This window comes from Giraffa tippelskirchi, chromosome 2, assembly GCF_054371585.1.
Source record: "Giraffa tippelskirchi isolate mGirTip1 chromosome 2, T2T-mGirTip1v1.2.pri, whole genome shotgun sequence".
Classification (NCBI taxonomy): domain Eukaryota; kingdom Metazoa; phylum Chordata; class Mammalia; order Artiodactyla; family Giraffidae; genus Giraffa; species Giraffa tippelskirchi.
In genome coordinates, this window is record NC_137276.1 from 6,806,795 (window position 1) to 6,834,671 (window position 27,877).

A 27,877-nucleotide genomic window follows, 5' to 3' on the forward strand; every position below is an offset into this window, starting at 1 on the left:
AGGTAGAGCCTGCGAATTAGAGGCCAGGAACAAGGAGGAGTGGCTTCCCAGGTGTAGAGCTCATGAGGCCATGGAGGGATAAGAGCGCCAGTCTCAGCCCCCTTCAGTTTCCTGCACAAAATGGTCAAAGGGAGACGCTTCAACCCACCCCTAGACAAGGACGGAAGATGGGTAAGAAGGGTAACACCCTCTCTCACCTTTCTCAGGCCACAGGGGTGTGGTCAGGCACAGAACTGAGCTCAGATCCTACTGCTGCTACTTACCATAGTATGACTTCTGACAGATCCCTTCACCCCGTCTCAGTTCTTTCACCTGTGAAATGGGAATCTCATATCCGATTCTTGGATCAAATGAAATTAGTCTGTGCATAAACCGCTCAGCAGACTGGTATCTTGTGAATGTCCATGAGGTAGTTGCTGTGTTCTCTGCTTTTTCTATTTTTCATAACATCTGTCTTCTGACATGGGCTTCCCAGGTGGCGCTAGTGGTAAAGAACTCACCTGCCAATACAGGAGACATAAGAGACACAGGTTTGATCCCTGGGTCGGGAAGATCCCCTGCAGGAGGGCATGGCAACCCACTCCTGTATTCTTGCCTGGAAAATCCCATGGACAGAGAAGCCTGGCGGGCTATGGTCCACAGGGTCACACAGAGCTGTTCACGACCTAAGCAACGTAGCAGGCATGCACGCATCTTCTGACATACTATGTAATTTATTATATGTGTGGCTTTTCTCTCCCTCCTAGAATATAAATTCCATGGACCTGGTATCTTTGTCTTTTTTTCCCCGCTGGTTGTATCACAGAAAACAGTGGTATTTACCTCTTTTAGGGCAGTAATACATAGAAAATTTTTTTAAGATTTGTTTAAAAGGAAAAAAATGGAAAATACCTTGGAAAATTGGGGCCTGAAGGCTTAATCTCAGTCTCTTTATCTGTTAAATGTAAGCAAAATATACCAAGGTTAGAGGCCATGGTGAGGATTAATGAGACAATTGGAACAAAGGTGCTTAGTATAATGCATGGAAACACCATTGCTAACTATTATATAATAATATATATGTATATATGTGATATAATGTGTATATATGTGTATATATGTGATATGTGTCCACCATACAGAACCCATGGATACAAAGGGAAACTAAGCAACTTGAGCGTCCCTGGGTTGTGGTACCCACAAGATAGGATGAGGGGAACCAACCCCCTTCAGATCCCAAAGGATATATATTTATACTGATTTTCTTTCCTGTTGTGTACCCTGCTCTGTTCCACAAAGGTTTAAAGTAATGAATGGAAAATATTCAAAATACAGTATATAAAAATAAAACCTCAGAACCAGTTTAAATATACTTTAAAGAGGCTGAGACTGGGAAAATATATAACATAGAAACATAGAACATAGAAAATATATAAAATATATAACATAGATATGCAGGCCATATGGCTTAAACAATAGATATTTGGAGTCAAACAAATTTGACTCTGAGTTTCCTGGCAGCTAAAGTAAGATGAGAAGTAGTGTGAACTACATACACTAACTGGTCAGGAAGAAACAAGTGTAAGCTTCTCAGACTAAATAGCTTGGCCTCTTTTTATCATCTACAATATCAGGATTATGTTTGCCTGAATATTATTATAAAAAGCTGACTACAGAGCCTTAACCAGAAAAGGGTTTGTGTTTCTCGAGTAACATCGATGCCGAAAACTCAGCTGCCCTGTGCACCGGTGCTGAATCGAATCTCAGAAACAGGGTTTTGGGTGGAGTAAAAAAGGATAACTTTATAAAGGAGGACACAGTCGACTCCTGCCTTGAAAACGTATGTCCCAGCTTGGAGAGAATAGTGAGAAGTTTTACAGTAATGGTTCAAACAGGGCGTGATCAGCTCGTGGACCTTCTTCTGATGGGTTGGTGGTGAGGTAAGTGAGAGTCAGCATCACCAACCTTCGGGTCCAGCTGGTCTGAGGTCTCTGCACTTGTGGGCCGCATACCATCGTTAACCACTGACTTCTCCCTCCTGAGGGGTTTCAGTATCTGCAAAAGAACTCAAAGCTATTGTGATGTGAATCCCTTAGTGGGGAACCAGGAGCTGGCCCCAAGGCCACACTGGTGTTTCTCCTGACTGTTTGTTTCTCCCTGATCTCATATCCCCTCCCTTCCCTAATTAACAACTGCTTGAATCTGCCCATTAGAACTCAGGGGAGTCTTGGAGGCTGAAGGAAACCTATTTCCTGTCATCAAAGAATTGGGGGGACACAGAATGGCTTTGGGCCTGGAAGCCCCCAGGGCCCCGCTTGGAGTCAAAACTAGCGTAGAAGGAGGCAGTCCAGGGCTGGTACAGATGCCCTGGGGTGTCTTCAGAGGCCCAGGTTCTTCTCAGCCTCTCCTATCACCCTCAGTGTTGTGTCAGCTCAGGCAGGTAAATGAGGAGAAAGTCGAATCGCAAAAAGATGGAAGGCGCCTGTCAGCTACATCCGCCCCTTTTCCTGGAGAAAACAATCGCTTTCCCAGGAGCCCCACCCATAGACTTACGCTTTCATTTCAAGGGTCACGTGTCCAATTTAGCTGCAAGGGAGTTGGAGGAGGGGTTTTTTTTGTTTGTTTTTTTGACCAAGCCTCGATCTTAGTGTGATCTTAGTTCCCTGTCCAGGGATTGAACCCACGTCCCCTGCAGCAGAAGCACTAAAGTGTGGAATCTTAAACTGCTGGGCCACCAGGGAAGTCCTCATGAAGTATTTTTTAAACCAGCCATACTGCCACCCCAAAGTCAGTGTTCTATAATAAGGGAGAAATCAAGAAAGAGCATGTCTCTTCCTATCCTGGGAATGGGGGTCCCAAGAATGTACCAGGACCCAGTTTAGGGAGGAAGACTTTATCTCCCCAAAGTCTAAACAGAGCCTACGGTGTGGGTCTCCTTTCTGTTGCTGGCACCTAAGAGACTTAAAAAAAAATAGTGCTGACATGAAGTTTCCCTAAGTAACTTGTAGACAAGTTTGGAAAATTAAAGAAATTGTTGGTTTTGCGTCAGCAGCAGCCCATTTGGGAGACAGTAATTGCCACATTGGAGGTGACAATCATTTCACAGTTGACCTTGCTGGTGGTGATCTGGCTGTTGCCGAGTAGAAAAGGAACTCTGCACACACGTTCACCTTCCTGTTTAATATTTCAATCATTGAGTGATTGAATGCAGCAAAAATTTCACCGCCAACTAGTTAAAAAGCTATATTTCATGGTTACAATATCTAACAGAAGGCTTTATTTCACAGCTATCATGTTATAGCCATTAAATATATATTTTAAAAGAGTGAAATTACAATGCTAGAGCCATTTTTTTTTTGTTACAGTGATTTAGTCCACAGTCTTGCAGAATACGAATGAACTCAAGTAAGTCGTCACTCAGCTGGTGAGAGGAACCCTTCTAGATGTAGAAAAACTCCCTACTCATGGCCTGATTCTCCATAACTTGGAAAAGCAGACTGGAGGAAGAGAAAAGGGAAAGGCTCTGAGTCTGGAGGCCCTTTGTATTATTTATACTTACTGAAAAATTGCTTAAAAAACATAAAAAATATATATAATGCAGAATGAGTTAGAAATGTATAGGTTGACTCTGAAAAATTTCTAGGGTATATGGTTAAGTGGTGAATTTGAGCAAACTCCAGGAGATAGTGAAGGAAGGGAAGCCTGGTGTGCTGCAGTCCATGAGGTCACAAACAGTTGGACACGACTGCGCGACTGAACTACAGGAACAACAATGTTAAGCAAGAAAAGCAAGTTATGCTGTAGAGCACGAGGTGCTCAGCTTGGTGCTCTGTGATGACCTAGAGGGTGGGATGGGGAAGTGGGAGGGAAGCTCACAAGGGAGGGGATATATGTGTGCTTATAGCTGATTCACTTTGTTGTACAACAGAAACTAACAGAACACTGTAAAACAATTATACTCCAATAAAAAAGGAAAAAAATAAAAGCGAGGTACAAAATAGTATGAGTTATATGGTCCAATTTTTGTATAGCAGTGTAAGTCCCCTTCTTAGGTACAGGTATTTGTGAAGGATCATATGAGAGCTATTGTTGTTATTATTTTTATCTGGCTGACAAGAAGAAGAAGGAGAGGGTAACCAAAAGTTACTGAGGTTTGTTTTTGTTTTTGTTTTTTTAACCACTGGACTGCCAGGGAATTCCCAAAAAGTTAACTGTTGAATTTTTTAAGGTATTTGTAATCTTTTGAAATCACATTTATAATACAGTCCTGTGTGCATGCTAAATTGCTTCAGTCGTGTTCGACTCTTTGTGGCCCCACGGACTGTAGCCCACCAGGCTCCTCTGTCCATGGGACTCTCCAGGCAAGAAGACTAGGGTAGGTCTCCTTGCCCTCCTCCAGGGGATCTTCCAAACCCCAGGATGGAACCCATGTCCCCTACATCTCCTGCATTAGCAGGCAGGTCCTTTACCACTAGCACCACCCGGGAAGCCTGATACAACCTGCATGGGATTACTTCCTTGTGTTTTTCTTCATTGTCTGAACTTTTAAAACCATGTATTAGAAGTATTACAACTCTAATCAAAAACAAAGATGATTATTTTTGTTGTGAAAAATGAGACAATGTAATAGAGGCACTTAGTTAAGACATGTTTAAACGATGGCAAGGAAACCTTCCTTTTCCCTGGCGCCCTTCTCCAAAGTGACCCTGTTGTTCATCCGTAGAAGGGCCAGTCCATACGATGGTGGTGGGTTCATGAGGTCACTTCCTTGCCCTTGATCCCTGTTCCTGCTCTGCTCACCCCGTTGGCAGCCACTCACATGTGTTTAATGGGAGCTCTGTTACTGAGATGTGTTCTTGTAAATTATGTAGTGTTGTTTTGTGTGCATGGATTATCTATTTACGTAAATGGGGTTGGGTTACAGAGCTCACTCTGTTTCTTCTTTTCCACATTGCTATGTGTCATATAAACCATTGCTTCTCATTTTCTCTGCCAACAATGCCCCACTGAGTGTACCACACAGATGATATAATCTCTCCACCTTTTGACATAAATCGTAGCATACTAAATGCACTCTTGTGCAGAGATTAAACAAAAGCCATAGTTATACGTAAAGTTATATCACGACTTGAGAAGGAATGGGAGAAAACAACAGTGTTAACCAATGTCATTATAACCCCGAAGACAAGGAAGGACTGGCCTTTGGTGTGACAGCGGATTTGGGGATAAGGGAGGGGACAGCTGTGAGCAAGAATAGAACCTGTCAACAGCTAGTGAACACTCTCTGGGTGCACGCATTTTTCTCTTTTAATCACATCTATTCAATCAGGTGGAGCTTTCTCAGTAGCTCAATGGTGAGCAATCCACCTGCAGCGCAGGAGCCACAGGAGACGCAGGTTCAATCCCTGGGTTGGGAGGATCCCCTGGAGGAGGGCATGACAACCCACTCCAGTATTCTTGCCTGGAGAATCCCATGGACAGGGAGCCTGGTGCTACAGTTCATGGGTTTGGGAGGAGTTGGACATGACTGAAGCCACTTAGCATGCACGCACTCTATCAAGTAGGTTATTATTATTATTCCTACTTTACAGATAAAGAAACTGGGACCTGGAAAAGTTAAGTCTCCTGTGGAAGGCGGACCTTGTAGGAGAGAGAGCTGGGAGTGGACCCAGGGATGCTGAATCGATTGTCTGTGACCCACCCCCACATTATGTCACCTCCCTTTGCGAGAATTTTCGCTAAGCGTTGGGGTCTTGCCTTCTGTTTGTATCTTAGTTTCCATTCATATTCCTCTCCTAGAGATCGCCACTTCACAGGCCACTTTGTAGGAGTGGCTTTTAAGATGTGCTGTTTATGTAAAATTGGGGTGAGCTACAGTGGCCATCAAGCAGGACCCACATCCCTCTTTGGGAATGGACTCCTGGCCTAGCTGCTGAGAGTGTGGCTTGTGGGGGGGTGGGGGTCCAACCCTAGATACTCCTTGGCTGAAAAGAGCTGCTTCCTCAAGGTCAGTTGCTTCCTGGGTCCTCCACCTTCCTCTCCTACCCAGTGACTGATGGACAAGAGCACACAAGAGTCCAATCCTCTCACTCCATCAGGCCGACTCTGAGAAGCCACTCCGTGTCGAGAGCTCCCAATGGCGTTGGTCTAGACCTTCTTTGGGACCACCTTCCTCTACCCAGTCCTGTTTCCTTCCTTCCTGTTCACAGGGAGATACTAAAGCCCACTCCCAGTTTACCCCTGGCATCCAAAAAATCTTCCCATTCTACATTTTCTGTAGAAACTCAATACGACCCTTCTCACCTTCCTGTGTCCTAAGGTCCACCTCCTACCTGCAGGAGGTTGGCTCACCCCTGGGAACATGGGCTGAACGCTTGGCCCCGAGTATGGGGCACTCCCTGACCACCAGGAAGGTCTCAAATAACACACTCTGTCTCCTTGGAGCTCATTGGCTCCCTCTCATGGGACCGCACCCCCCTCACCAGGCCACGGAACCATTTCCAGGCTCCAAGCAGCAGGGTGGCCCCTGTAACTTGAAACAACTGGCAGTGGTGGCCTTGGGCCATGACAATATTTTTTGTCTTGGAAAGGATACTTGAAAATTACGAAAATTATGCCATTTCCATCGCATGCCAGAAGCACCCAAATTGCATTTTAATCCTTTTACAAAGGAAGCCCTGATACTTGGCTTTGAGATTCAGATGTGTCTGGTTTTAATCAAGGAGTGTGCTGTTTTTCCAGTTCCCTCACATTGGACTAACACAAAAGACGCCAGAATCCATCACAAGTACGATGTTGAAAGAGTCCCACAGTCCACGTTTATCTCGGCAAGTGGAGGAGAAACTTCCGCCAATCTACAAAGTGCGGGAGAAGGTGAGTCCAGGGCGTTGGCCACGTGCCCCCGTGGCTCTCCAAGTGGGTGGTACTGCTTGGAGGGAACTGCTCACTAGCTCTCCCTGGATCCTTACATTCTGGCAGCATCCTCACTTCATAATTGCTCACTATGGCTCTTCAAATACTCTCTAGAAGGAACTACCTCCTGGTCCAGATGATAAAGTTACTCCTCTATGGACAGAGCTCTTAACACGCATGTTCTACTTCCCTGGCCAGTTCATGAGCAGCTTAAGGGGCGGCCAGAGGTAGAAGCAGGGTTGACTTCACACTTAGCCGCCCTGGACCAGAGAGCTCTGCTCTACGAGAATCTTTATTGACCAGATGAAGAAGATGGCTTCAGAATTCCTTTCCAGCCTTCAATTCCATGCCTGCTGACTTTCAACAGGTATTGAAAGTCGATAAGGTATTTTATTGACTTTGCATCTCGATAAGGTATTTTAAACAGAATTTGTTGTAATTTTAAGAAAGCTGGCAATGAAGTTGAGTTTCAAAGCCTTGAGTTGATGTACACAGCTAAGCCCTTGCCTCTGTGCTGTTTGCTCCATGGCTGTGGCTGGGTTTAGTTCTCAATTAGAGGTCAACTTGCGTCCTCCGTCTTCCTTCCAGGCCACTGTAGGCAGCTTCTGGAAGCCTGTTGCAGTTCTGATGTGTGCCTTTTTCTCTCTCCCCTCACTCTTTTCCAGCAAGCAGTAAATAACAGCTTCCCCTTCTCTGATCACGACAATCGTCACACCTTTCAGGACTCTGGGTTCTACCTTGACTCTGTGAGTATTTCTCTCCACGTTGCTAAAAAAAATGAACAGCGACATCAGGGCTCTTGATTTTCTGAGACCTAGTGAAGATTGAGGACTGGCCTCAAAATTGGAATAAAATTAAAGCCTCGTAACAGGTTACCAGGAAAAAAAGAAAAAGCGTAAAATTCTCAAATTACCTTGTGGCTTTCAAAATCCACACCAGCCTCCCTTCTGCCTAGGTTTTTGTGAATTTCATGCTTATGCAAGTGCTTTCCCATAAACTGTCTAATTTGCAAGCTTTTTTTTGGTAAAGATCTGTCATGAGAAGGAAGGATTGCCTATGTGTTTCTCCAGACGGCAGAGCCAGGACCCATAAGGAGGCGTCAAAGGAATGGATGGGGAGTTTTCATGATACAAAGGAGTCCCTACTAACTGCAGTCATCTTGTTCCTGGAGATGTTGTTTCCCCATCCCCGAAAAAAACAAAGTCTGATAGCGCTGGTTAGTGGTGGTTAACACAGCACTGTGCAATGGAAATAGATATGCGAGCTGCATGTGTAATTTGTAAATTTTCTAATGGCCACATTAGTAAGAATTGAGGAGGAAGCTTGTGGGTAGAGACCCAGGTGCTGCTGCCTTCACTGGGAATCCTCTGGGATGGGAGAGAATCCTCAGATCTCTCGGAGTGTAAGAGCCCTCCAACTCAGTGCTGGGGGTGCAGTGGGGGCTGAATACAGCCTCCTGGGTGCAGAGAACCTACTCGGGCTTCCTGGCTGTTCAGCCTGGGGTCTCTCTGGTTCAGCTGTCCATGTCTCTAGAAGCCCAGTCCCTTTGGTGGTCAATTTACAGCTTCCTACAAGTTGATAAAGGATGCCTCCTGTAAGAGTGGTCATTTAAACACAGGATGTCGTGGAGGTGGTTTTATTAAAGACCTCCAAACTGCGTGGCCTTGAATATCTTCCTCCTAATCTGCTTGTGATCCTTCTCCAGGGCCTGGGACGTAAGAAGATCTCCCCAGAAAAAAGGCAACATGTTTCAAGAAATTTCAATCTTTGGGCATGTGACTATATTCCATCTTGTCTCGATGGCTTTTCAAATAACCAAATATCATATGTCTATAAGGAAGCTGTGGTAGTCCCAATTTTCAGACGTTTTCCAAGACATCATCATGAGATATGGAACACTTTTAAATTTATGCCCCAGCAAAGCTATACAGAGTTTTGGAAAAAGAATCCAAAAGTAAGATTCATGATTAACAAAAAGGCCAGTTCTCCACTGGAGCCATAACCCTTCCAGAAGATCCTTGATGAGTTTTGCAATATTGGTATTTCGTTGGACATTCTACAAGTATGTAGATGCATACTGATGCAGCACTGATGCTCAATATCAGATTTGTTTAGAATTATTTAGAGAATGTAGACTGCATGTGCCTTAATGCTGAGATGATGTTTTCTTGCAGTGATAGCATAGAGATTAAAGTCCTTGTATAGAGAAACCAGAATGACAACAGATAACCCTACTACTCCCCCACCTTGAAAATATTCGTATGTTTTTAATAAGGTTGAAAAATATTCAGGCCCTTTTAAAATAAAGATATGTGATGATATACACATTTTAAATAAATATGTTTGAAAGGAAAATGTGCTTAAATTTAAAAATTGCCATGTTAACTTCAGGGAGAGTTTTAAAACTACATGATTAATATAGGCTTACATTTTCATCTTGAAATTTCAAGCAAAGTAGAGGAAGCTGGAGTCCCCTCTGATTTTGCCACACCTCTAATCCTCGGCCCCAGAAAAAAGTTCACCATTTGTTTTTGTTCTGTACATTTACAATCACATGTATGTGCACAACTATGTACAGATTTTGAACATCAACTGTTGCATAGAACACGTGTTCTTGCAGTACATAAGTGATCCTGAAGTTCTTGCAATGTCAATATGAATAGGTTGGTTTGCTTTTTAAACTACTGCACTGTATTTCCTAAGATGGATGTGCCATGTTTAAAAAAAACTGTCTTCCTAATGAGCACTTGAATTGTTTGTTTGGGGCTGGAAAGACTTGGTGCTTCATGACATGCTTGATCAGGCTCTTTGGGGGGGTGTTTACATGTACTCTGGAGTCAGCTCTGAAAGTTATCTTGTTACTGCTAGATTAGACCATACGCATGGTTTTTGTTTGTTTGTTTTCTTAACTTTTGGTTGCACTGTGCAGCACATGGAATCTTAGTTCCCTGACCAGGAATTGAATCCCCATCCCCTCCACTGGAAGGTGGAGTCTTAACCTCTGGACCACCAGGGAATTCCCTGTTTTAATCTGCCAAATCCCCTTTAAAAAAAGCCTGGACCAATGAAACTTCCACCAACAGTATCTGTGAGTTTTTGTTTTTCTCCTCCCCCAAATTATCTTTTAGATATTCAAAGATATCTAAGGACAAAAACTATCTTGTTATCTTATTTTGCATTTCTCTATTAGTGAAGTTGACCATCTTTTCCCACTCAGGGGTCATTTCTATCGCCCTTTGAATGGAACAGTGTCACCCTCATTCTGTATCAAAATTAACTTGTTTCTATTTAAGTATTTTTTCTAGATGAATTTTAGAATAAGCTTTCAAGTAAATCCACTGGCAATTTGATAGGAATTTCCCTGAATTGAGATATTAATTTATAGAAGAACTGACATCTTTATACTATGGTATATCTCCCCATTTGTTCAAATATTATTTTATATTCTTTAGTAAAATTGTATAATTTTCATCACAAAAGTACGATACGTTTCTTTTCTATGTTTATTCCTGTGTACTTTGAAATGTGGCTATTTTGAATGTATGTGTGTATGTGTGTGTGTGTGTGTGTGTATGTGTGTGTTCAAGTTATACTTTTTGGTTAGTTTTATCTGATGCATAAAAAGGCTATTGATTTCTATATGTGAATCTTGTATTTAACTACCTGGATAAACTTCTTAGAATAAGTAAAAAATGTTCTAATAAAATAAAAATAAAGTTTTATTAATTTTTCAGTAGATTTGGATTTTCTATGTGGATAATTATATCATTTGTGAATGTGATAATTTATATCATTTCTAGCATATATAGCCCCTCCCATCTTTTTGCATCAGGTACAATTTGAATATTAGCACAGATAGTGCATACGCTTTCTTATGTCTGAATTTATCAGGGCTGATTCTAATGGGTCACTCTGATATCTGACTATTGTTGTGGGTTTGAGATAGGCAACTTTTACCTAGGTAAGAATATTCTTTTGCATTCTTACTTTCCTAGATTTTCCCCCCTAAGATATATATCTTTAAGTACATGTACATGGGAAAAATTTCAAATTAAATAAAAATAAATGGTAAAAAGTAATTTCTTTCACATTCCTGACTCCCAGTCTCCATTTTCTCTCCCAGCTCCAGTTCTGTGGCCTTTTTAAAGAGTCATTACTTTTTTAAAATTGAAGTATAGTTTATTACAGTGTTGTGTTAGTTTCTGGTGTACAGCAAAGTGATTCAGGTATATATACATATATATATATATATAATATGTGTATATATTCTTTTTCATATTCTTTCCATTATAGTTTATTATTATATGGGATATTGAATATAGTTCTCTGTGCTATACAGCAGGACCTGGTTGTTTGTCTTTTTATATATAGTAGTTTGCAGCCTTTAATCCTAAACTCGTAATTTATCCCGTCCTCACTTTCTTGTTTGATAACCATAATTTTTTTCTGTGTCTGTATATTTCTTTTTGTAAATGAGTTCATTTGTCACATTTTTTTTAGATTCCACTCATTAGTGATATCATATAGTATTTGTCTGTCTGACTGCCTTCACTTAGTATGATAATCTCTACGTCCATCCATGTTGCTTCATATGGCATTATTTTATTCTTTTTTATGGTTGAGTAGTACCACATCTTCTTTATCCATTCATCTGCCTGTTGACTTTCTTTTAGTATGCAGCCTTCTCTTGGTAAGCTATGGCATGGATTTTCCCTCTCTGTCTCTTAAACACACCTACCCTCAACAAACACTAATGGTTCCACCTGCCACTGCTGCTTTCTGCCATACCACTACCAACCACACTTATGAATATGGCATTTTCTCTTGGTACTTACAAATCTACTTCTCTTTTGGAAACATGGCTGGTTGGTATTTCATTACATGGATATGTCATAGTCCCTTAATCTTTTGACAATCATTTAGGTAGTTTTCAGTCTTTTCCTACTATAAACAATTTGAAATAAACACATTAATAGATAAACATTTGCATTCAGCTATGATATTTCTATATGTTAAACTCATAGAAATAAACTTGTTCAACTGAAGAGTATGTAGATTTTAAATTTTGATTCAAAGTTTCTCAAAGAGGCCATGCTTCAATTTACCACTTCGCTAAACAGATTGTGAGATAGAATACATGTTGCAAATGTTTTCTGTAGCTGGTTGTTTTTTGTTCCTCTTTGTTGATGCATAAACTTGGACACATACATTTTTATGTTAATAGACTTCATTTCTCAGAGCAGTTTTATAAAGATTAAATGAAAGCATATACCCTCTCTCCCCCATATTCCCACTCCTGAGACATTCCTCTGTTATTAACATCTTGCACTAGTGTGATGTGTACCATATTTTAGCCTTGCATGTATATTAATGTAGTAAAATGTAAGAATCTCTTGTTTAATGGCTTCTGGAACCACTGGTGTTTGTTAACGGTGTGTGTTGAGACAGAGACAGAGCAAAACGATGCCTTGCTCAGGACTCCTCTTGTTTGAGATTATTGAATGATTTGAACAGTTTTGTTGTAGTTCTTATTGTGTATGAGGTGACATAATAGCAAATGAAACTTTGGTATTTATTGAGATGATCGTGTAAATTTTCTATATTGATCTGTTAATATAATAACATATATTCAAGAATTTTCTAACATGGAGCCATTTTAGCGTTCTGAGGACAAACTCAAGCTGGTTATGATGTATTATTCTTTTGATAAATCCAAGATTTGATATGCAGATATTTTATTTAGGATCTTAAGATCTATTTTTATTGTGCTCTGACACTGCTTATATAAATTGAAAATGTCTATAGAATTTGCCATGCAATCTCTTGGACCTGTTGTAGCTTACAGGTGTGCATTTTTGAACATCTTTTCAATATATCTTATGGAGATCGGTCTGTATGGTGCTTCTATTTCTTTTTTTCCCTAGTTTTGGACATTTTTATTTTTTGAGGAAGTCATCTGTTTCACATGGATTTAAAAATTGTGGTGCTTTAATATATTCTCTTTCATGCTTTGAAGTTATGTCCTGTCTTTGACATGCTGAATGTTGCTCACATATCTTTGCTCTCTTCACCAAATCTACATGTTTGTTGCTGTTGTTTGCTTTTGATCTTGATAATTTGTGCTTTCATGTTTACTAATTTTGTTCTTGAGCTTATTTTGATTTTTTTCCTAGCTTCTCAAGGTGAAAGCATAACTCAATCCTTTGTAGCCTTTCTTGTTTTCTTGTAAATGCAGGTAAGGTTGTTTCTTTCAAATACCACTGTGTAGCTACATCATGGTCTTCACATTATTAGCTCCTAGAAGTTACTGCTTTCCTTGCTGCATGGTCTCTTCCACTCCAAAACCAGAGAAGGAGTTCATATCCCTTTCACATTTTGTACCCTCTCTCACCATGAAGAGTCCTGTGCCCCTTTAAGGGATCACATGACTAGCTCTAACCCACCCAGGATAATCTCCGTATCTTTTTATTTGTTTGCTTATTAAAAATAAACATTGATTTCTCACAATTCTGGAGGTTGGGAAGCCCTAAATCGTGATGGGGCAGGTTCTGTGTTTGATGAAGGCTTGTGCTCTATGTAATTTATTGTGGCAAAAATGCAAATTTCATGACTTAAGATCAATGGACTTGGGGCCTTAATTACATGTCGAAAATCCCCAATTCTATATAACTTAAGTATGGAAATGACATTGCTTTGTATTCACAGGTTCTGCCCACACTTAAGGCCATGAGATTACAAAAGAATGAGGGTCAACAGGATCCCCTTAGAATGCTACCTACCACAGATATCACAACCAGGTGATTTATGTTGGTACAATCCACAGACCTTATTCAAATTTTTACCAGCTTTACCTGCATGACCGTGTGTGTGTGTGTGTGTGTGTGTGTGTGTGTGTTATGCGTGTAGCCTCTTTTGCTGACTACAAAACCATATATAGATTATACTTAACTTGTTAATTGGCTAATCAAGTCTAACATTTACATGATATGTATACTTGTAAATTCAGTGAGATATTTCAATTTGAGAATCCTTGGGTTTTTATTTTTTTGAGGGTTCCTTTTTAGTTACAGAAATTTTTCTTCAATTATTTTCTCTCTTCCATTTTCCCCCCTTTTCTTCTAGAATGCTTCTTGGATAGATATTGAAATATCTGGACCTATCTCCCTTGACTCTCCAATATTCCTTTATATTTGCTATTTGCTTGTATATTTGCACTGGATTCTGGAATAGCCTCTAAACTTTGTCTTCTAGGTTGCAAATTGTCTCTTCCATGACCCATTCTGCTATTTAGCCATTGTACTAAGTTGTCCTATAACCAAACAACATTTTAATTTTTAGGGTCTCTGTTTGGCTCTTATGTATCAATGAAATGTTTAATTCTGTCTGATAATAATTTTGTTTATCTAATACATGATTTTTCTCCATTTTGTTCCCTTGGGTACTGCAATGCCTGCTTGCCTTTCCGGCATGCTGCTAACACTGAGTGGTTTTGAGTTTTATGTGAGCAGTTTGTATGTTCTTCTCACACTGTGGGTGTGAGGGTGGCTGAGAGACAGGACGTGCTGCCTGGGTATAGCCACCAGCTCTGCTTCTGGGGAAGGGCTCCCAGCTCCTCTATTGCCATTTCCCTGAGGCAGTGCTCTGTCCCCTCAGCCCAAGTAACCATGTACTCTCAATACTTCTGCTTTGGTGCAGACTCAGATCTGACTCACTGGTACAAAGAATGTCATGTGGACCAACTCTGGCAGATAATCCCTATAAACAACCCCGTCAAGTGTGCTGGGTGCAGTGATGTGTGTTTAGTCACTCAGTTGTGTCCAGCTCTTTGAGATCCCACGGACTGTAGCCCACCAGGCTCCTCTGTCCACAAAATTCTCCGGCCAGAATACTGGAGTGGGTTGCCATTTCCTTCTCCAGGGAATCTTCCTGACCCAGGGATCAAACCCAAATCTCTCACGTGTGCTGCATTGACAGGCGGGTTCTTTACCACTAGTGCCACCTGAGAAGCCCAGTGGCCAAACAGAAAAAAGCAAAACATTTAAAATGACGCACTAAAATAAAGAGACTATCCAGGATCATTTTATATATCTTAAACTAGCGATCACGGGTATTCCCATTACTGTTCCTTTTTTGAGGGAAACTGTAGGTGATCTCCCTTGTCCCCAGTTTCAAAGAGATGCCTTGTTTTTGTTTGGTTTAATAGAATGCCAGATTCTATTTACAGGCAGGTTTGATGACATCTGAGCAGCTTCTGGTGTCCAGTTCTGTTTCTTGGGTCCCGGATGCAGATATTCAAAATAAGCGAGTGCTTGAAAGCCTCTCGGAGGCTGCACTGTCCCTGACTCTCAAGTTCAGGGCGGGGGACGAATGGAGAGAGCAGCATTGCCATATATCCACTACCATGTGTCAAACCGCTAGTGGGAAGCTGCTGTGTAACACGGGGAGCTCAGCCTGGTGCTCTGTGATGACCTAGAGGGGTGGGATGGGGGGGTGGGAGGGAGGCTCAAGAGGGATATCCCCTGCTGTACAACAGAAACTAACGCAACATTGCAAAGCAATTATATTCCAATTGAAAATAACTAAATTGAGAAAAAAAGAGTGACACCCCCTCCATTCAATATACTGGTGATGAAATTTAAAAATTACCAAAAAAGTATATAGAAGCAAATCAGCAATTCTGTGAAGCAGGGACGTGGGAATGGGGGAAGATCAGCCTCTATTCTTTGGGAGTGAAGAGTATATTTACCATCTCCAGAAACACAAATTAGATAATTTGCCCTTAAAACCAGTCTTTTTTCACTTAGTTGATTTCTATGTAAAAAGCAACAGTGCCCAAGGCCCTCACAATTCTCAGTCCAATGAGCCAAGATCAAAAGAACACAGCACTTAAACAGAGGGGTAGGTTTTAGGGGCTCCGAAGCTGACATCCCAAATAAAATAACCCACTTTACAAAAATAAGTCTAATAACTTGGCAAAATGTCAATGACGTGCCATTGTTGGTTCTTTGCTTTAGTGTGTTGTTTTGAACAGAGGAATAAACAACCAGTTAAAGAAACCCCAACTTACTAATCAATTACATGCAGGTGTTTATAGATTTCTTCTGTTTTAATGAATTAGACTTGGACTTGTGCCCTCCTAGAAATGACTTAGACACTAAAAGAACAGCTGACAGCTTAGAATTCAATAATGTTTGGAGTGATGCTGCCTTGTATCCATTCGAGACCAAAACCAGGAAGCTTCAGTTACTTACTGTGTGTGTTGAAGGCACGTGTATAACTATCTGACATCCTAATTGATACTTGCAAAAATCTCATCTACAGACCCTTAGACTCGATGGTTTAAAAGAGCAGTGTGATGATTTCCTGTACGAGATCAACTCATAAACAGTCGTTTTTCAGCAGAGAAGCACATTCTCATGTGGTCTGTTTTGACATTTATGACCAATTTTAAGGATTGCTCTGTGCCCTCTCATTGTATTGCATATTTTGTGGCCACTTTTGGCCACAGTCAGCTCTGTTCTGGTGGCTCCACACTTGAGTCTGATGTGGTGGCCATCTTTCCCCTTCCATGTGTAATACGACAACCCCTTTGAGAACAATTTTGTCTTTGCAGGTTAGTGCTCAACTGTAACTCCAGTCAAAGCTCAGGACACATCACTGCTCACCCATGAGTCTGGAAGAACGACCACCTCACTCAATTCAACATTTTTTATTTTACCTACAGAAATGGTACCATATTGAGGCCTCCTGGCGGGGGAGAAGGGTGTGGGGGAGGAAGGGTTTGAAATGATAAGCTAAGTATAGGTTTCCCATATGTTCTGCTGAGTTCAGGGAAGAATTCATGCTGTTATGGTAACACCCTAAGAACCATAAAACAAGCAAGAAGAATACATTTCCTCCTCTGAGCTCTTTGCTGCCACCCACCATCTTTGGTCCCTGTGAGTGGGGAAGACCCCCTTCAGCTCGGCTCTGGGCTCTCGGGCTTGACAGCACCGCACAAACCTTGCTCTCCTCTGGGTGAAACGAGGCTGGCGCGTCCCAAACACACAGGGGAGGTTTTGCAGGAATCCGGGTGCCGCGGCGCTGTGAACCTGGCAGGGCGGTGTAAGTGTGAAATGCAGTACGTTGCCTTTATAAGTACGTATCAAAACAAATGAAAACATCTCATTTAACACACAGTATTTGAGTAAACACGTTGCGGCTATACCAAAATAATCCCCCCAAATATTAAACAACAAATCAACCCCCTGTCAGAGCCTGACTCATTGGATGAATGGTAGAGTGAAGAAAAGCCTAACTCACTCGTTTGACGACGGCTCTATGAAATCGGTGAGTGTGTGAGGTGGAGCATGTGATTTCTGCACGCAGCAACCAAAAGAACTTCAAATGCGTTCTTCTCTCTCTGCATCGAAATCGAACAGATCCGCGAGTTCCGAATTGGGGGATACGGGCTCAGGAGCGTCTCCCGCCTCCCACCAAATAGGAGCAGAACGTTCAGATACAAGGACAGTCGTTTCTACTCTGCCTGGGCCCCAGGCAGGCTGCATCATCGGTAGCAGACAACCCTAGTTCCCAGAAGAAGGAACAACTCGGTCATTACCTGGGTGCCATACAACTGTTCACAGGGTTATCCGGGACCATAGCAGGACACAGCCTCTTCTGCCCAAGAACACATTGCTATCTATTCATTAAGGCTGAAAGAGAAACACTGAAGCTGTCTTAAATATTCTCCTGCTGTTACAACCTTCCTCTAAGCTTCCATGACTGTTACCAGCCATGAGTGGTGTATCCAATCCTTTTCCAACAAATGTCATCATACGCGGGTTGAAAAGTGGATGGGAAAGTCTCAACATAAGCCCGCTGGAGAAATGATATTGTTCCTCCAAAGCATATTTTGTATCGAAACCAGTGCCTAATATCTGTGACATTCTAGAGCTCTAAAGGAAGGATTTGGCTCTGCTGATAGACAGCTGTCTGAGACTTCAGCTTCTTCCATTAGGATTTGTTGTTGTTGTTCAGTGGCTCAGTCATGTCCAACTCTTTGCAATCCCATGGACCACAGCACATCAGGCTTCCCTGTCCATCTCACCATCTCCTGGAGTTTGCTCAGACTTACGTCCATTGAGTTGGTGATGGTTAAGGCAGATATGTCGGCCAACAGAATCAGGGCTGATTTCCAGCTCATTTCTAATGTGGCCCTGTCCCCACCCCTCTCAATTGCTCCACTCTCTGTGGGCCGTGTTCTCATGGATACCAGTGTGAACATACATAAGACATTCCCAAACATCCTATGTGTTTATCCATCATTCAATGACTATTTTTCAAGCCCCTTCTTTGGCCATTGGACTACAAGGGTGAACAGCAACAGGTCCATACTTGCTCAAAATGCACATCATCTAGATTATCAGAGGACAAAACCATTCTGCCATCCCTGCGTGCAATAGCCAAGATTTCAAGCTAAGAATGCTGATTAAGTGTGGATCAGGCGATGATACCTTGAAAGGGCATAATTATAATTGTATTATCTGTGATCAGGGAGATAAGATAAATGTCATAGAAATGTATTTAATATTGGATACATATTACATTTCAGAACAATTATGAATTTGTGTATCCTGTGTACATTAAAAGTTAGATATGTGTAAGGGCAAAAGCCGAGTCTAATTTTTTATCTGTGAGATGAGGAATTGACTTTAATTCTTTCTCAGCTAATTAAAGGAAAATTAGAAAAACAAACTACTAAAGCACTAAATACATTTTGATTACTTTTGGATATAAGCAGTTATTTTGCTTTTATTCATTGACTTACTGAAAGCATAATGATAGGTGAAATTAACAATTAATAGAGTAATTGTGAGGGTTTATTCGGCAGATGGAATTAGGTCTGCTGTTTTCCCACCTTATAATTGGGAGCGTGAAGTTACAGGGTTTGCTCTTGGGTAAAGTTAGGCAGCATTGAGTCCCTGTTCGGATAAATTGAGCTATTCAAGATAGAACAAAGGCTCTGGATTGGGGGAGAAGGTGACTAGTGTGGTTGCAGCTGAGTTCCATTCTAGGTGCCTGGGGCAGGCAGAGGGAGCCCTCCGGCAGACAGCTGGGCGGAAAGGGTCAACTCAAGGTGAGGCTGGATATGCAGGGAAGAGATGGAATGATAGCTTAATGGAGGACAGGTCAGCAGAAGGAGATATATACATACATATATATATATATATTTTGCTTTAAACAATGCAGATTTATTATCTTCACAGTTTGGAGGTCAGAGTCCAAAAGGCTCTCAGTGGGCAAAACTCAAGGTGTGGGCAGGGCTGTCCTACTTTCTGGAAGCCCCAGGGGAAAATCCGTTTCCTGTCCCTTTCCAGTTTCTGGAACCTTAGATTATGGCCCCCTCCTCCATCCTCAAGGCCAGTGATGCTGATCTGAGTCCCTCCCACATGACCACCTCTCTGGTTCTGTCTTCAGATTCCCCGTCCAACCCCTGACCCCCTCCCCACTTTTTTCTTTTTTAGGATTTTTATTAGCATAGGAAAAAGCAGTGCTTACAGACCAAACAAAGAAGAGAATGGACATGCACGGACTAGGATGCCCGAAGATGGAGGAGGCGCAGGCGAGGCTGGTGCTTGTCTGGTGGGGTGTGCGCCTGGAGGGGCGACGCGCCTCTGGGTGAGGGGTACGTGACATGAGGGGGTGGGAGGAGATGAGAGGAATCTTCAGGTGGAGAAGGAGGACTTGAATCTCCCTGGAGTGACCACTTTCTCACAGGGAGGCAGACAGTGGGTGTCCCTCTAGAAGATGACTGATGTGGGACCTTAGGGAAAGGTGGGCAGGGCCCCAACTGGAGGAGGCCCCGGAGCTGGGAGATGGTCTGGATTTAGAGAATCCATGATCCTACATTGGGGTTTCCTAACGGGTCAGGCGTGAGACAGGAGAAAACGATGATAGTAAGTTGTTCCTGCAGGCAAGAGTGAGAAGACGGAGTCATGAGGAAGCCAGCCAAGGCTCCTGGGGCCGGTTGTCCATCTCATCTCCTGGGGAGCCTTCAGCAGGGCCAGAGCCTGGGCCCCACCCAGATATATTTATTCACCCAGCGCTGGCTGGTTCCAGGGCTGAGATCTGCTGGTGAGACCCAATGAAACGCACTGTCAGGACACTAGCGCTTTTGGAGAAGTGACGGGGGACTGAAGATGCTGCGGAAGAGGTGGGGAAAGGAGAGGAACTCACCTGAGTGTGCACAGAAGCAGGGTGTGTGTGTGTGTGTGTGCACGCGCACTTGAGTGTGCATGCACAGTAGTACAATGATGGTTCGATGCATCGAGCAGATTTATAGAATTGGAACACAGGATTGAGGAAAGTATATTTGTGAACATATTTGGATCCTTTACAAAGATATCAAAACTGGATCTAATTTGGCTATTCGTTTAACAAATCACCTTTATAAAATAGTTGAGCCAACATGAGGAGTAAATATTTGAGTGTCCTAGAAATTCATCGCCAAGGAGAGAGGTTGAAAGAGCCCTGGAAACTGGGGCCAGTCTGAGATGCAATGGAACTCCAGCTCCGAAGCTCATTAGTCCCTCAAAGAAGGAGCGCTGGCTGGTGGGCAAGGAAAACAGGAGAAAATGTGAGAAAGCAGGTGGAGTGCTGGGGCAGGAGCTGACACCAGGACATGGCCAGGTTCTCAGGCCCGGATGCTGGCAGTGTTTGAGGACAGTAGAAGACTGTGCCCTTCCACCTCCCTGCTGTACCCCCACACCCCAAGATACACCTGCCCAGCATACAGGCTTTATTGGAAGGGACTCTCAAAAGAGTGTCCAGAATGCCTTTGCAGTGGGCAGTTATGAAGGGTGGTCTTAGCTTACTGGGTGAGCACAGCTTTGGTACCCAGCTCAGTTAATTATTATCTTTGTAGAACTGGACAAGTTACTCCTAAGTATGGTTTTCACATTCTTTTGTTGGGACTACTTATAGAGCTCACCTCCTAGGATTAAGGATGATACTTGAGGATGCCTTGTTGTTCAGTTGCTAAGTCATGTCCGACTCCTTGTGACCCCATGGACTGCAGCACGCAGGGCTCCTCTGTCTTCCACTGTCTCTCGAAATTTGCTCAAATTCGTGTTCATTAAGTCGGTGATGCTGTCTAACTATCTCATTCATGAAAGGATACATGCAAAATGTTTTTCACAGTGTCAGGAGTAGGGTGAGAGTACTTCACATAGGCACTCTAGCTGGCCACCTGGGAGGCTCCAATGGCCGGTCAGTGAGGCCGGCAGGGTGACCCCTTTGAGGTCTTTTCTCCTGGATGCATGGAGCTGTGGGGTGGTGCTCACTACTTATCAAGACTCTTTGCCATTGTATCTTCACAAAGTCAGGTTCCTAGTTGTAATTCTCTTGCACCAACAGTGGATTGCATTAGTTCCTAGAGAACTGAGGAACACTGGGTGGGTGTTGAGTCTGATGTGGCCTTGACCCCTCATCCAGCCTTGCTAAGGGAAGACCATAGCATTCCACCCTGACCCCAAGCTGACGGTAACATTTCTTTTTTCTCCTCTGAGCCTTGAGCCCACTGCTCTGTTGAGTATCTGCTTCATCTTCCTCCCAGGCTGCAGGGCCTTGGGGACAGGCTCACATCCATTCCTTTCACCTTGACCTTGTCACAACACCTAGTTCTCTGTCTGTCCTTCACCAACGCTGTATTGTGCTGATGAACAGTGTTTCAAAACACCAACCACTAAAACCAGTGTCTGCAGATCGGGGCATTTTTTAACCTTCTGGATTTTAATAAAATGGACATTTTCCATCTGAGAAGCGGCAATGACCATTTTGCTTTACAAAGCTGCAGCAGGTAAGTAAAGATGGGTCTACAAAGATGACAATGTTTTATTGAGGTCACACTGATAGAAAAGAACTCCCCAATTTTTCTCCTCTGAAGATAGATTCCCTTTAGTTATTGAGTTAATAGCTGTGATCACAGGCAGACAAGATAACAATTTTTGCTCTGGACTAAATATATATGAAGAGATACATGTCATGAGGAAAAGTGCCCAAGGCAAAAACCACTTTCCCCCCAGGACTCCAGTTAAGATTAACAACCCCGGTGGGCTCTCAGAGGAGTGTGTCATAACCACATCGTCTCTCGGGGATGTCACGAAAATGTGTGGAGGTCAGACCACCGCCCCCACTCAGCATGAAAGAGACACTCCAGAAAGCTGGGGACGGCTTTATAGAATGAATCACTCCATCAATACTGTAAGTCCCCAAGAACTCAAGTGTAGACAAGATTAATCAGATTCAGAACACAGCTTTTATTTATTTATTTTTTTTCATCATTCAGTTTCCTTTAATGACCCCCATTCTCCTTGAAGGGCAGGTATAGCAGCTAGGCAATGGCAAGAGATGTTCACGTGAAGGCCTTGCCTTAATTGAAGGTTTTGCCCACATGCCAGAAGGCCCCTTCCCAGGAAGGGTCTTCTCAAACCAGCGTCTAGGTCTCCTCACTGCCGGGATCCAGTTTTCACCACACATGTGACTTGCGGTCCACCTGCTGATCTGGGCTCCACAGAAAGGCAAGCTCTAGCCTTGGAAAACCCAGATTCCAGAAATGGAGCTGTTGTGGTTGGTTCTGTAGAGAAAGACACTGGCAAAGACATTCTTCCTCAGTTTGTCCGATGGCTTGGAACAGTACAGTGACAAGGCTGCAGCTCAGGGAGGTCTGGGAAGCGGTACTCGGAGTACCACAGGGACCAGCCACCCTTATCAAGTGAAGTGAAGTCACTCAGTCGTGTCCGACTCTTTGTGATCCCATGGACTGTAGCCCACCAGGCTCCTCCATCCATGGAATTTTCTAGGCAAGAGTACTGGAGTGGGTTGCCATTTCCTTCTCCAGGGGATCTTCCTGATCCAGGGATCGAACCCGGGTCTCCCGCATTGCAGGCAGACACTTTACCGTCTAAGCTACCAGGGAATCCCACCCTGATCAAAGTGCTCCCCAATACGGCAGCACCACAGACAGCGTGTCCTCATGGGAATACTCGCGCTTAAGTCCATCCAGCAGGAAGGTACTCTTGGGCAGGTGAGCAGAAGGGTCCTTGGCCTTCAGCTCAGCAGCCAGCACCCACTCACATTCACCCAGCTCCTCCTCCGGAGCAGGGCAGCTGCCTTTCTCTCCTCTTTCTGCTTTGCTTAGGGCCTCTGCCTGGCTTCTTGAGAAACTTTCTCTTTCCATGGGGTGTCCTTTTGAGGCTGGCTTTCCCAAAATCATGTAGGATCCAACTGGGCCATTTTCTCACAGAGCTTCAACTCCCCCAACTGGGGCTGGTTAATGCGGGTGGGGAACTAGCAGTTGGTATTAGGGAAGGCCTAGCAGAAAGAAGGCTCCAGAACCTGTGAATAAAGCCCCAACAGGCTGCAGACAACGGCAGCCAGCGTCACATGTTCGCCCAACAGGAAAGTCCAAGTCTTCAAGACAGCATCCAGCAGCTCCAGAATCTGTCTTAGCCCCTCTTCCTCCTTCTCTGTGGCCTCCTTGTCGTGATGCATGATGCCCCAGTAGGGGAACTGCCAGGTCCCGGCTGGGGACACTGTCCCCACCATCGGCCAAGCCTGCCCACCGCCCCAGCTGTACCGCTGCCTCGGGAGGATGTCCTCAGGGCTCACGTAGCAGGCAGTGACATTGTCCTCCAACACAGAGACTCCACCTCAAAGCCTTGCTGGCAGGAAATTTATGGAGCAATTTGGGGGGTGCAAGTGGTTTGGCCAAAATGGAAGTGGGGTGGTGCCCGGAGCACAGGGGCCTGAGCCCCGCTCTACCGAGCGGTAATGAGGGCCTTGCAGGCCCTCCAGCTGGCAGGACACATGTACAGGGTCCTAACCATCATGGTGATTTCACAGAGAGAGGGGCCAGAACATGGCTTTAAAAAAAAAAAAACAGGGGCTTCCCTGGTGGCTCAGTGGTAAGTAATGTGCCAGCCAATGAAAGAGACACAGGTTCGATCTCTGGTCCGGGATTTGACATGCCTCAGATCAACTAAGCCTGTGCGCCACGACTATTGAGCCAGCACTCTGGAGCCTGGGAACCGCGACTACGGAGCCCACCACCCGCAACTCCTGAAGCCTGCATGCCCTCGAGTCCGCACTCCAATTGCAACAAGAGAAGCCCCTGCAGTGAGAAGCCCACGCACTGCAACGAGAGAGCAGCCCCTGCTCAGTGCAACTCGAGAGAGCCAAGCGGCAACAAAGACCCAGCACAGTAAAAAAAAAAAAAAAATTGCATATGTGACAACCATCGTTTATCCTTTCCTTTAAAGGACTGCAGAGATCAGTTCATGTCTTTAAATATTTGGACAAAAACAACAGCAACGAAAACATGTAGGTCATTTTTTTTTAAACTGAAGAAACTAAAGGTACCTAACGCCCAAGTTGCAGACTGGGACCTTGAAAGCAGCTGGGCAAGTACTAATGGGCCCATAAAGCACAGCCCGGTCTCTGCCTGCTGCCTAATTACTCATCGGCGTGGCCTTTGTTCAGCCAGTGCCTGCTTTTACAGCGCAGTCAAACAAGGTAGAACTGTGTCCATTTATGGGAAAGTCAAAGACCAATAAATAAAAAGTTTAATTTCCTGATTCCCTGAAGTCGATGGGGCTTAGAAAATACTCACCAATCCTTGCAATGATGGTCTTTCAAAAAAAAAAAACTGTGTGAGCAGCACCTCGTATCAAATTTCATTGCTCATAAAAGAGAATCAGATTATGTTAAGTGAAAAAAAGCAGGGCACAATGTCCCCTGTGTTTACAACTACAAAACTATCTGCTGAGGGCAGAGGACTGGAAATGTGCAATTGTGATCAGATGTTTGTGATGGGGGCAGGGTTCGGGGAGATTTTTTTCCCCCCATATTCTACATTTTCTGCTGCTACTTCGGTTTTATGACAACAGCAAAAAATTAGATATCGATCAGTAAAACAATTAGTTAATTGTCTAGCAGCTCCTAGTCTCCAGAACAAAGAGCATCACAGGAGGCTTCCCACGTTAAACAAATCCATTAAAAACCAAGAAATTCAACTAAGTGTCAGAGGACCGAGGGTCTCACTTTCATCTGGAGGACTGTTAAATTTTACGGATGTCCCAAGGAGCTCCATTAGTAAAAAATAATCCCTCATCAGGTCTCTCCACTTAGTGAAATCTTTCAGGTCATTAATAATACTTAGGAAACTTTTTCTTCATCAGTATAATATGAAAGGTGTGGCAAGGACCAAGAACCAAGTGTATGATTCCTTTCTCTAGTCATTTCTCATTGTTTTGAAAAGAGCTTGGGCGATAGGAGCTGGATTGCTCACAGGGACTGTTTACAGGGAGCAGACTATGCACGAGCGGACAGAACCAGTCCTGACTTGTTGCAGCCCACACCGTCTGGGTGAGCAGGCCAGTGCTGGCTTTCCGTCCAGGGACTGTGTCCAAGGGGCTCATCGCTGCTGCTGCTGCCCTGTCTACTGACATGGAAGAACTGAGGTCGATGCATTTGCTGACTGGATCTCTTGCCTCCTCTCTTCTGCTCCTCGCCAGCACCTTCCCTGGCTTCCCTTTTTTCCCAACTAATTTCCCCAATGGTGGTCCTCAGAGCTCTGCTCTTCGCCCTCTACCTTCCCCTCCCTTCTCCTTGCCTGTATTTTGTTGCTCAATTACTTACCTAGACAACCACTTATTCAGCAAAACTGGCTGCACCCTCTCCAGGGGCACAGGAGATTCAAGATAAAGGAGAGCGGCTTCCCTCTCAGTTCAGTTGCTCAGTCGTGTCTGACTCTTTGTGACCCCATGGACAGCAGCACGCTAGGCCTCCCTGTCCATCATCAACTCCCAGAGCGTGCTCAAACTCATGTCCACCGAGTCAGTGATGCTATCCAGCCATCTCATCCTCTGTCGTCCCCTTCTCCTTCTGCCTTCAATCTTTCCCTCTGGGAGGTTACATTCCTGTGGGGAAGAGACATGCAGACAGGCAAAAGTGATTTAACTTTAATGAGATGAATATTCCCCAAGGCAGGCCTGGGTTTGGGCTGTATCCTTATATGTCCCATAAACATGAAAACTCAGCAATTCCAAATGTGAGCTCAAGCACTCCTCCCCCTTGTAGCCCACATTTTGGTTAAAGACATTGCTGTCTGTATAGTCACCAAAGCTTGAAGCTAGATGCCTTCCGCCCTCCCTCTCACCCTCAGCATCCTGCCGTTCCACCTTAGAATCATCTCTGTAATAATTCCCTTCTTTCTGTTCCCACCACCACTGCCCAGTTAACCTTTCCCGTGTAGTCCTCTATTGTCATATGCCCTTGCTCCTGCATGGCCACCATGCTCAGAGTGATGACCCTAAAACACACCCAACTGCATGGTGCCCTTGCTTAAATAACACTGGAGGCTCCCGTCAATGAATCAAGTTTACCTCCCTGCCATGGCCTTTAGCATCAACCTCCACGTGCAGCTTTAACCATCCGCTTGTTTGGTCACCTTTGGGCGTTGAGCACCCATCACTTCCCAAGCATATGGTGCTCATTGACACCACATTGGGTCATGCTGCTCTCTCTATCTCAAACGATTTCCCACACCCTATCAGAAAGAGGAGTTCTGGGAAAAACCCTGTTTGTCTGTTGTTCGTGGCCCAAGTCCAGTGGCATCTTCTCAGGATCCCCACACTCCCCAGACCTGCCTCTGGGGCATCTCCTTTCTGGAAAAAAAAAAAAAAAAAAGCAGAGTGTTTGAGATCAGGAGTGAAATCTCCATCTCACAGCTGTGGTGTGTTCAGTCACTCAGTTGTGTCCATTTTTTTGTGGCCCCAGGCTACATTGTCCATGAAATTTCCCAGGCAATGATACTGGAGCAGGTTGCCATTTCCTCCCCCAGGGGATCTTCCCGACTCAGGGATCAAACCCTTGTCTCTTGCGTATCCTGCATTGGCAGACAGATTCTTTACTACCAGCGCCACCTGGGAAGCCCTGGTATTTCTAAATACAGACTATTTTTTTTTAAGACAAAAAATACTCATATTCTTAAAAATTAAAAAAAAAATCTGAATTAAGACTTGAGATATACTCAGATAACTATAAACAGTAAAATTTTGGATTAAATGAGCTTGAACCCACTGAGAAAGCATGCTGACCACACCTTTCCTGCCTGAAGAAGTCCTTCTGGGGTATGTGATTGTTGCTTCAATGTCTGTTTCCGGGGTTACTAGTGAAATTGAGGTGTGTGTGTTTTCATCTGTATTAGTCATTTGCATTTCCCCCAGAGTCCTTGATGAAATCCTCTTAAAGTGCAGGTGGACGTGAGGGTAGGGAGTTGGGACGGGGGTTAGAGCCCCTCCCCTGCCCTCCCTTTTTTCCTTCCAGAACTAAATTCTCTACGATTTCACTTCTTCCCCAGGATGACTTACTCTGATTGGGACTTCTCTCTTGTCCTTCTCCTGGAGGAACAGGGGCCTTCAATCCGAAATGCTGACCCACAGCTGTCTGGAGAGCACGTTAGGACCATGGGCAGCAGATGAAGGCAGTCATAACCCACGTACAGATAAAATACCATGCTGGTGCATTGTTGAAATGTATGCAGTCAGTCTCCAAGACGGTCCCCAAAGATCCGTGCATCACTGTTTACATGCCCATTCAGGGGACAATATGCTGGCCCTTCTCATATTGAATCAGGGCTGGCTCCTGGTGACAGATAGAATGAGTGGACGTGACCATATCTGACCTCTGAGGCTAGGTCATAAGAATGAGCTTCTGCCTGCCATTCTCTCTCTGTCTCCCTCGGGACACTGTACTCTGTGGTTGTTGCTCACTCGCTCAGTCGTGTCTGACTCTTTGCAACCCCACGGACTGCAGCATGACAGGCTTCCGTGTCCATCACCACCTCCCAGAGCTTACTCAGACTCACGTCCATTGTGTCAGTGATGCCATCCAACCATCTCATCCTCTGTCGTCCCCTTCTCCTCCCGCCTTCATTCTTTCCTAA

At 44.0% G+C, this 27,877-nt stretch overlaps 1 protein-coding gene and 1 pseudogene across 16 annotated transcripts; one reads left to right on the forward strand and one right to left on the reverse strand.

Moving 5' to 3' along the window:
- On the forward strand, positions 1–27,466 carry TEX36 (testis expressed 36). Of its 16 annotated transcripts, XM_081533552.1 has the most exons (8): positions 1–171; positions 3,345–3,384; positions 5,571–5,594; positions 6,721–6,852; positions 7,557–7,637; positions 13,597–13,688; positions 19,398–19,558; positions 19,847–20,340. In XM_081533552.1, exons 4-8 carry the CDS (start codon positions 6,772–6,774, stop codon positions 19,870–19,872), a joined length of 441 nt encoding a protein of 146 aa, XP_081389678.1. In that variant the 5' UTR covers positions 1–171; positions 3,345–3,384; positions 5,571–5,594; positions 6,721–6,771; the 3' UTR covers positions 19,873–20,340. The 16 variants fall into 16 exon arrangements, 8 of the variants coding, with proteins under 8 accessions (XP_081389678.1, XP_081389657.1, XP_081389674.1 ...); XR_014066532.1 differs by lacking the exons at positions 3,345–3,384; positions 5,571–5,594; positions 13,597–13,688 and adding exons at positions 16,505–16,620; positions 27,293–27,466 and having other exon boundaries at positions 19,847–20,086; XM_081533531.1 differs by lacking the exon at positions 3,345–3,384.
- On the reverse strand, positions 22,226–23,762 carry LOC145538550 (elongation factor 1-gamma-like; annotated as a pseudogene).
- Positions 27,467–27,877: the final 411 nt, after the last annotated feature.

Coding starts and splice junctions, on each gene's coding strand:
- TEX36 (XM_081533531.1), top strand. CDS start 121: ATGGTCAAAGGGAGACGCTTCAACCCACCCCTAGACAAGGACGGAAGA. Junction 7,638..13,596: donor CTGGGTTCTACCTTGACTCT/GTGAGTATTTCT, acceptor TTGTATTCACAG/GTTCTGCCCACACTTAAGGC. Junction 19,559..19,846: donor GACGCGCCTCTGGGTGAGGG/GTACGTGACATG, acceptor TTGTTCCTGCAG/GCAAGAGTGAGAAGACGGAG.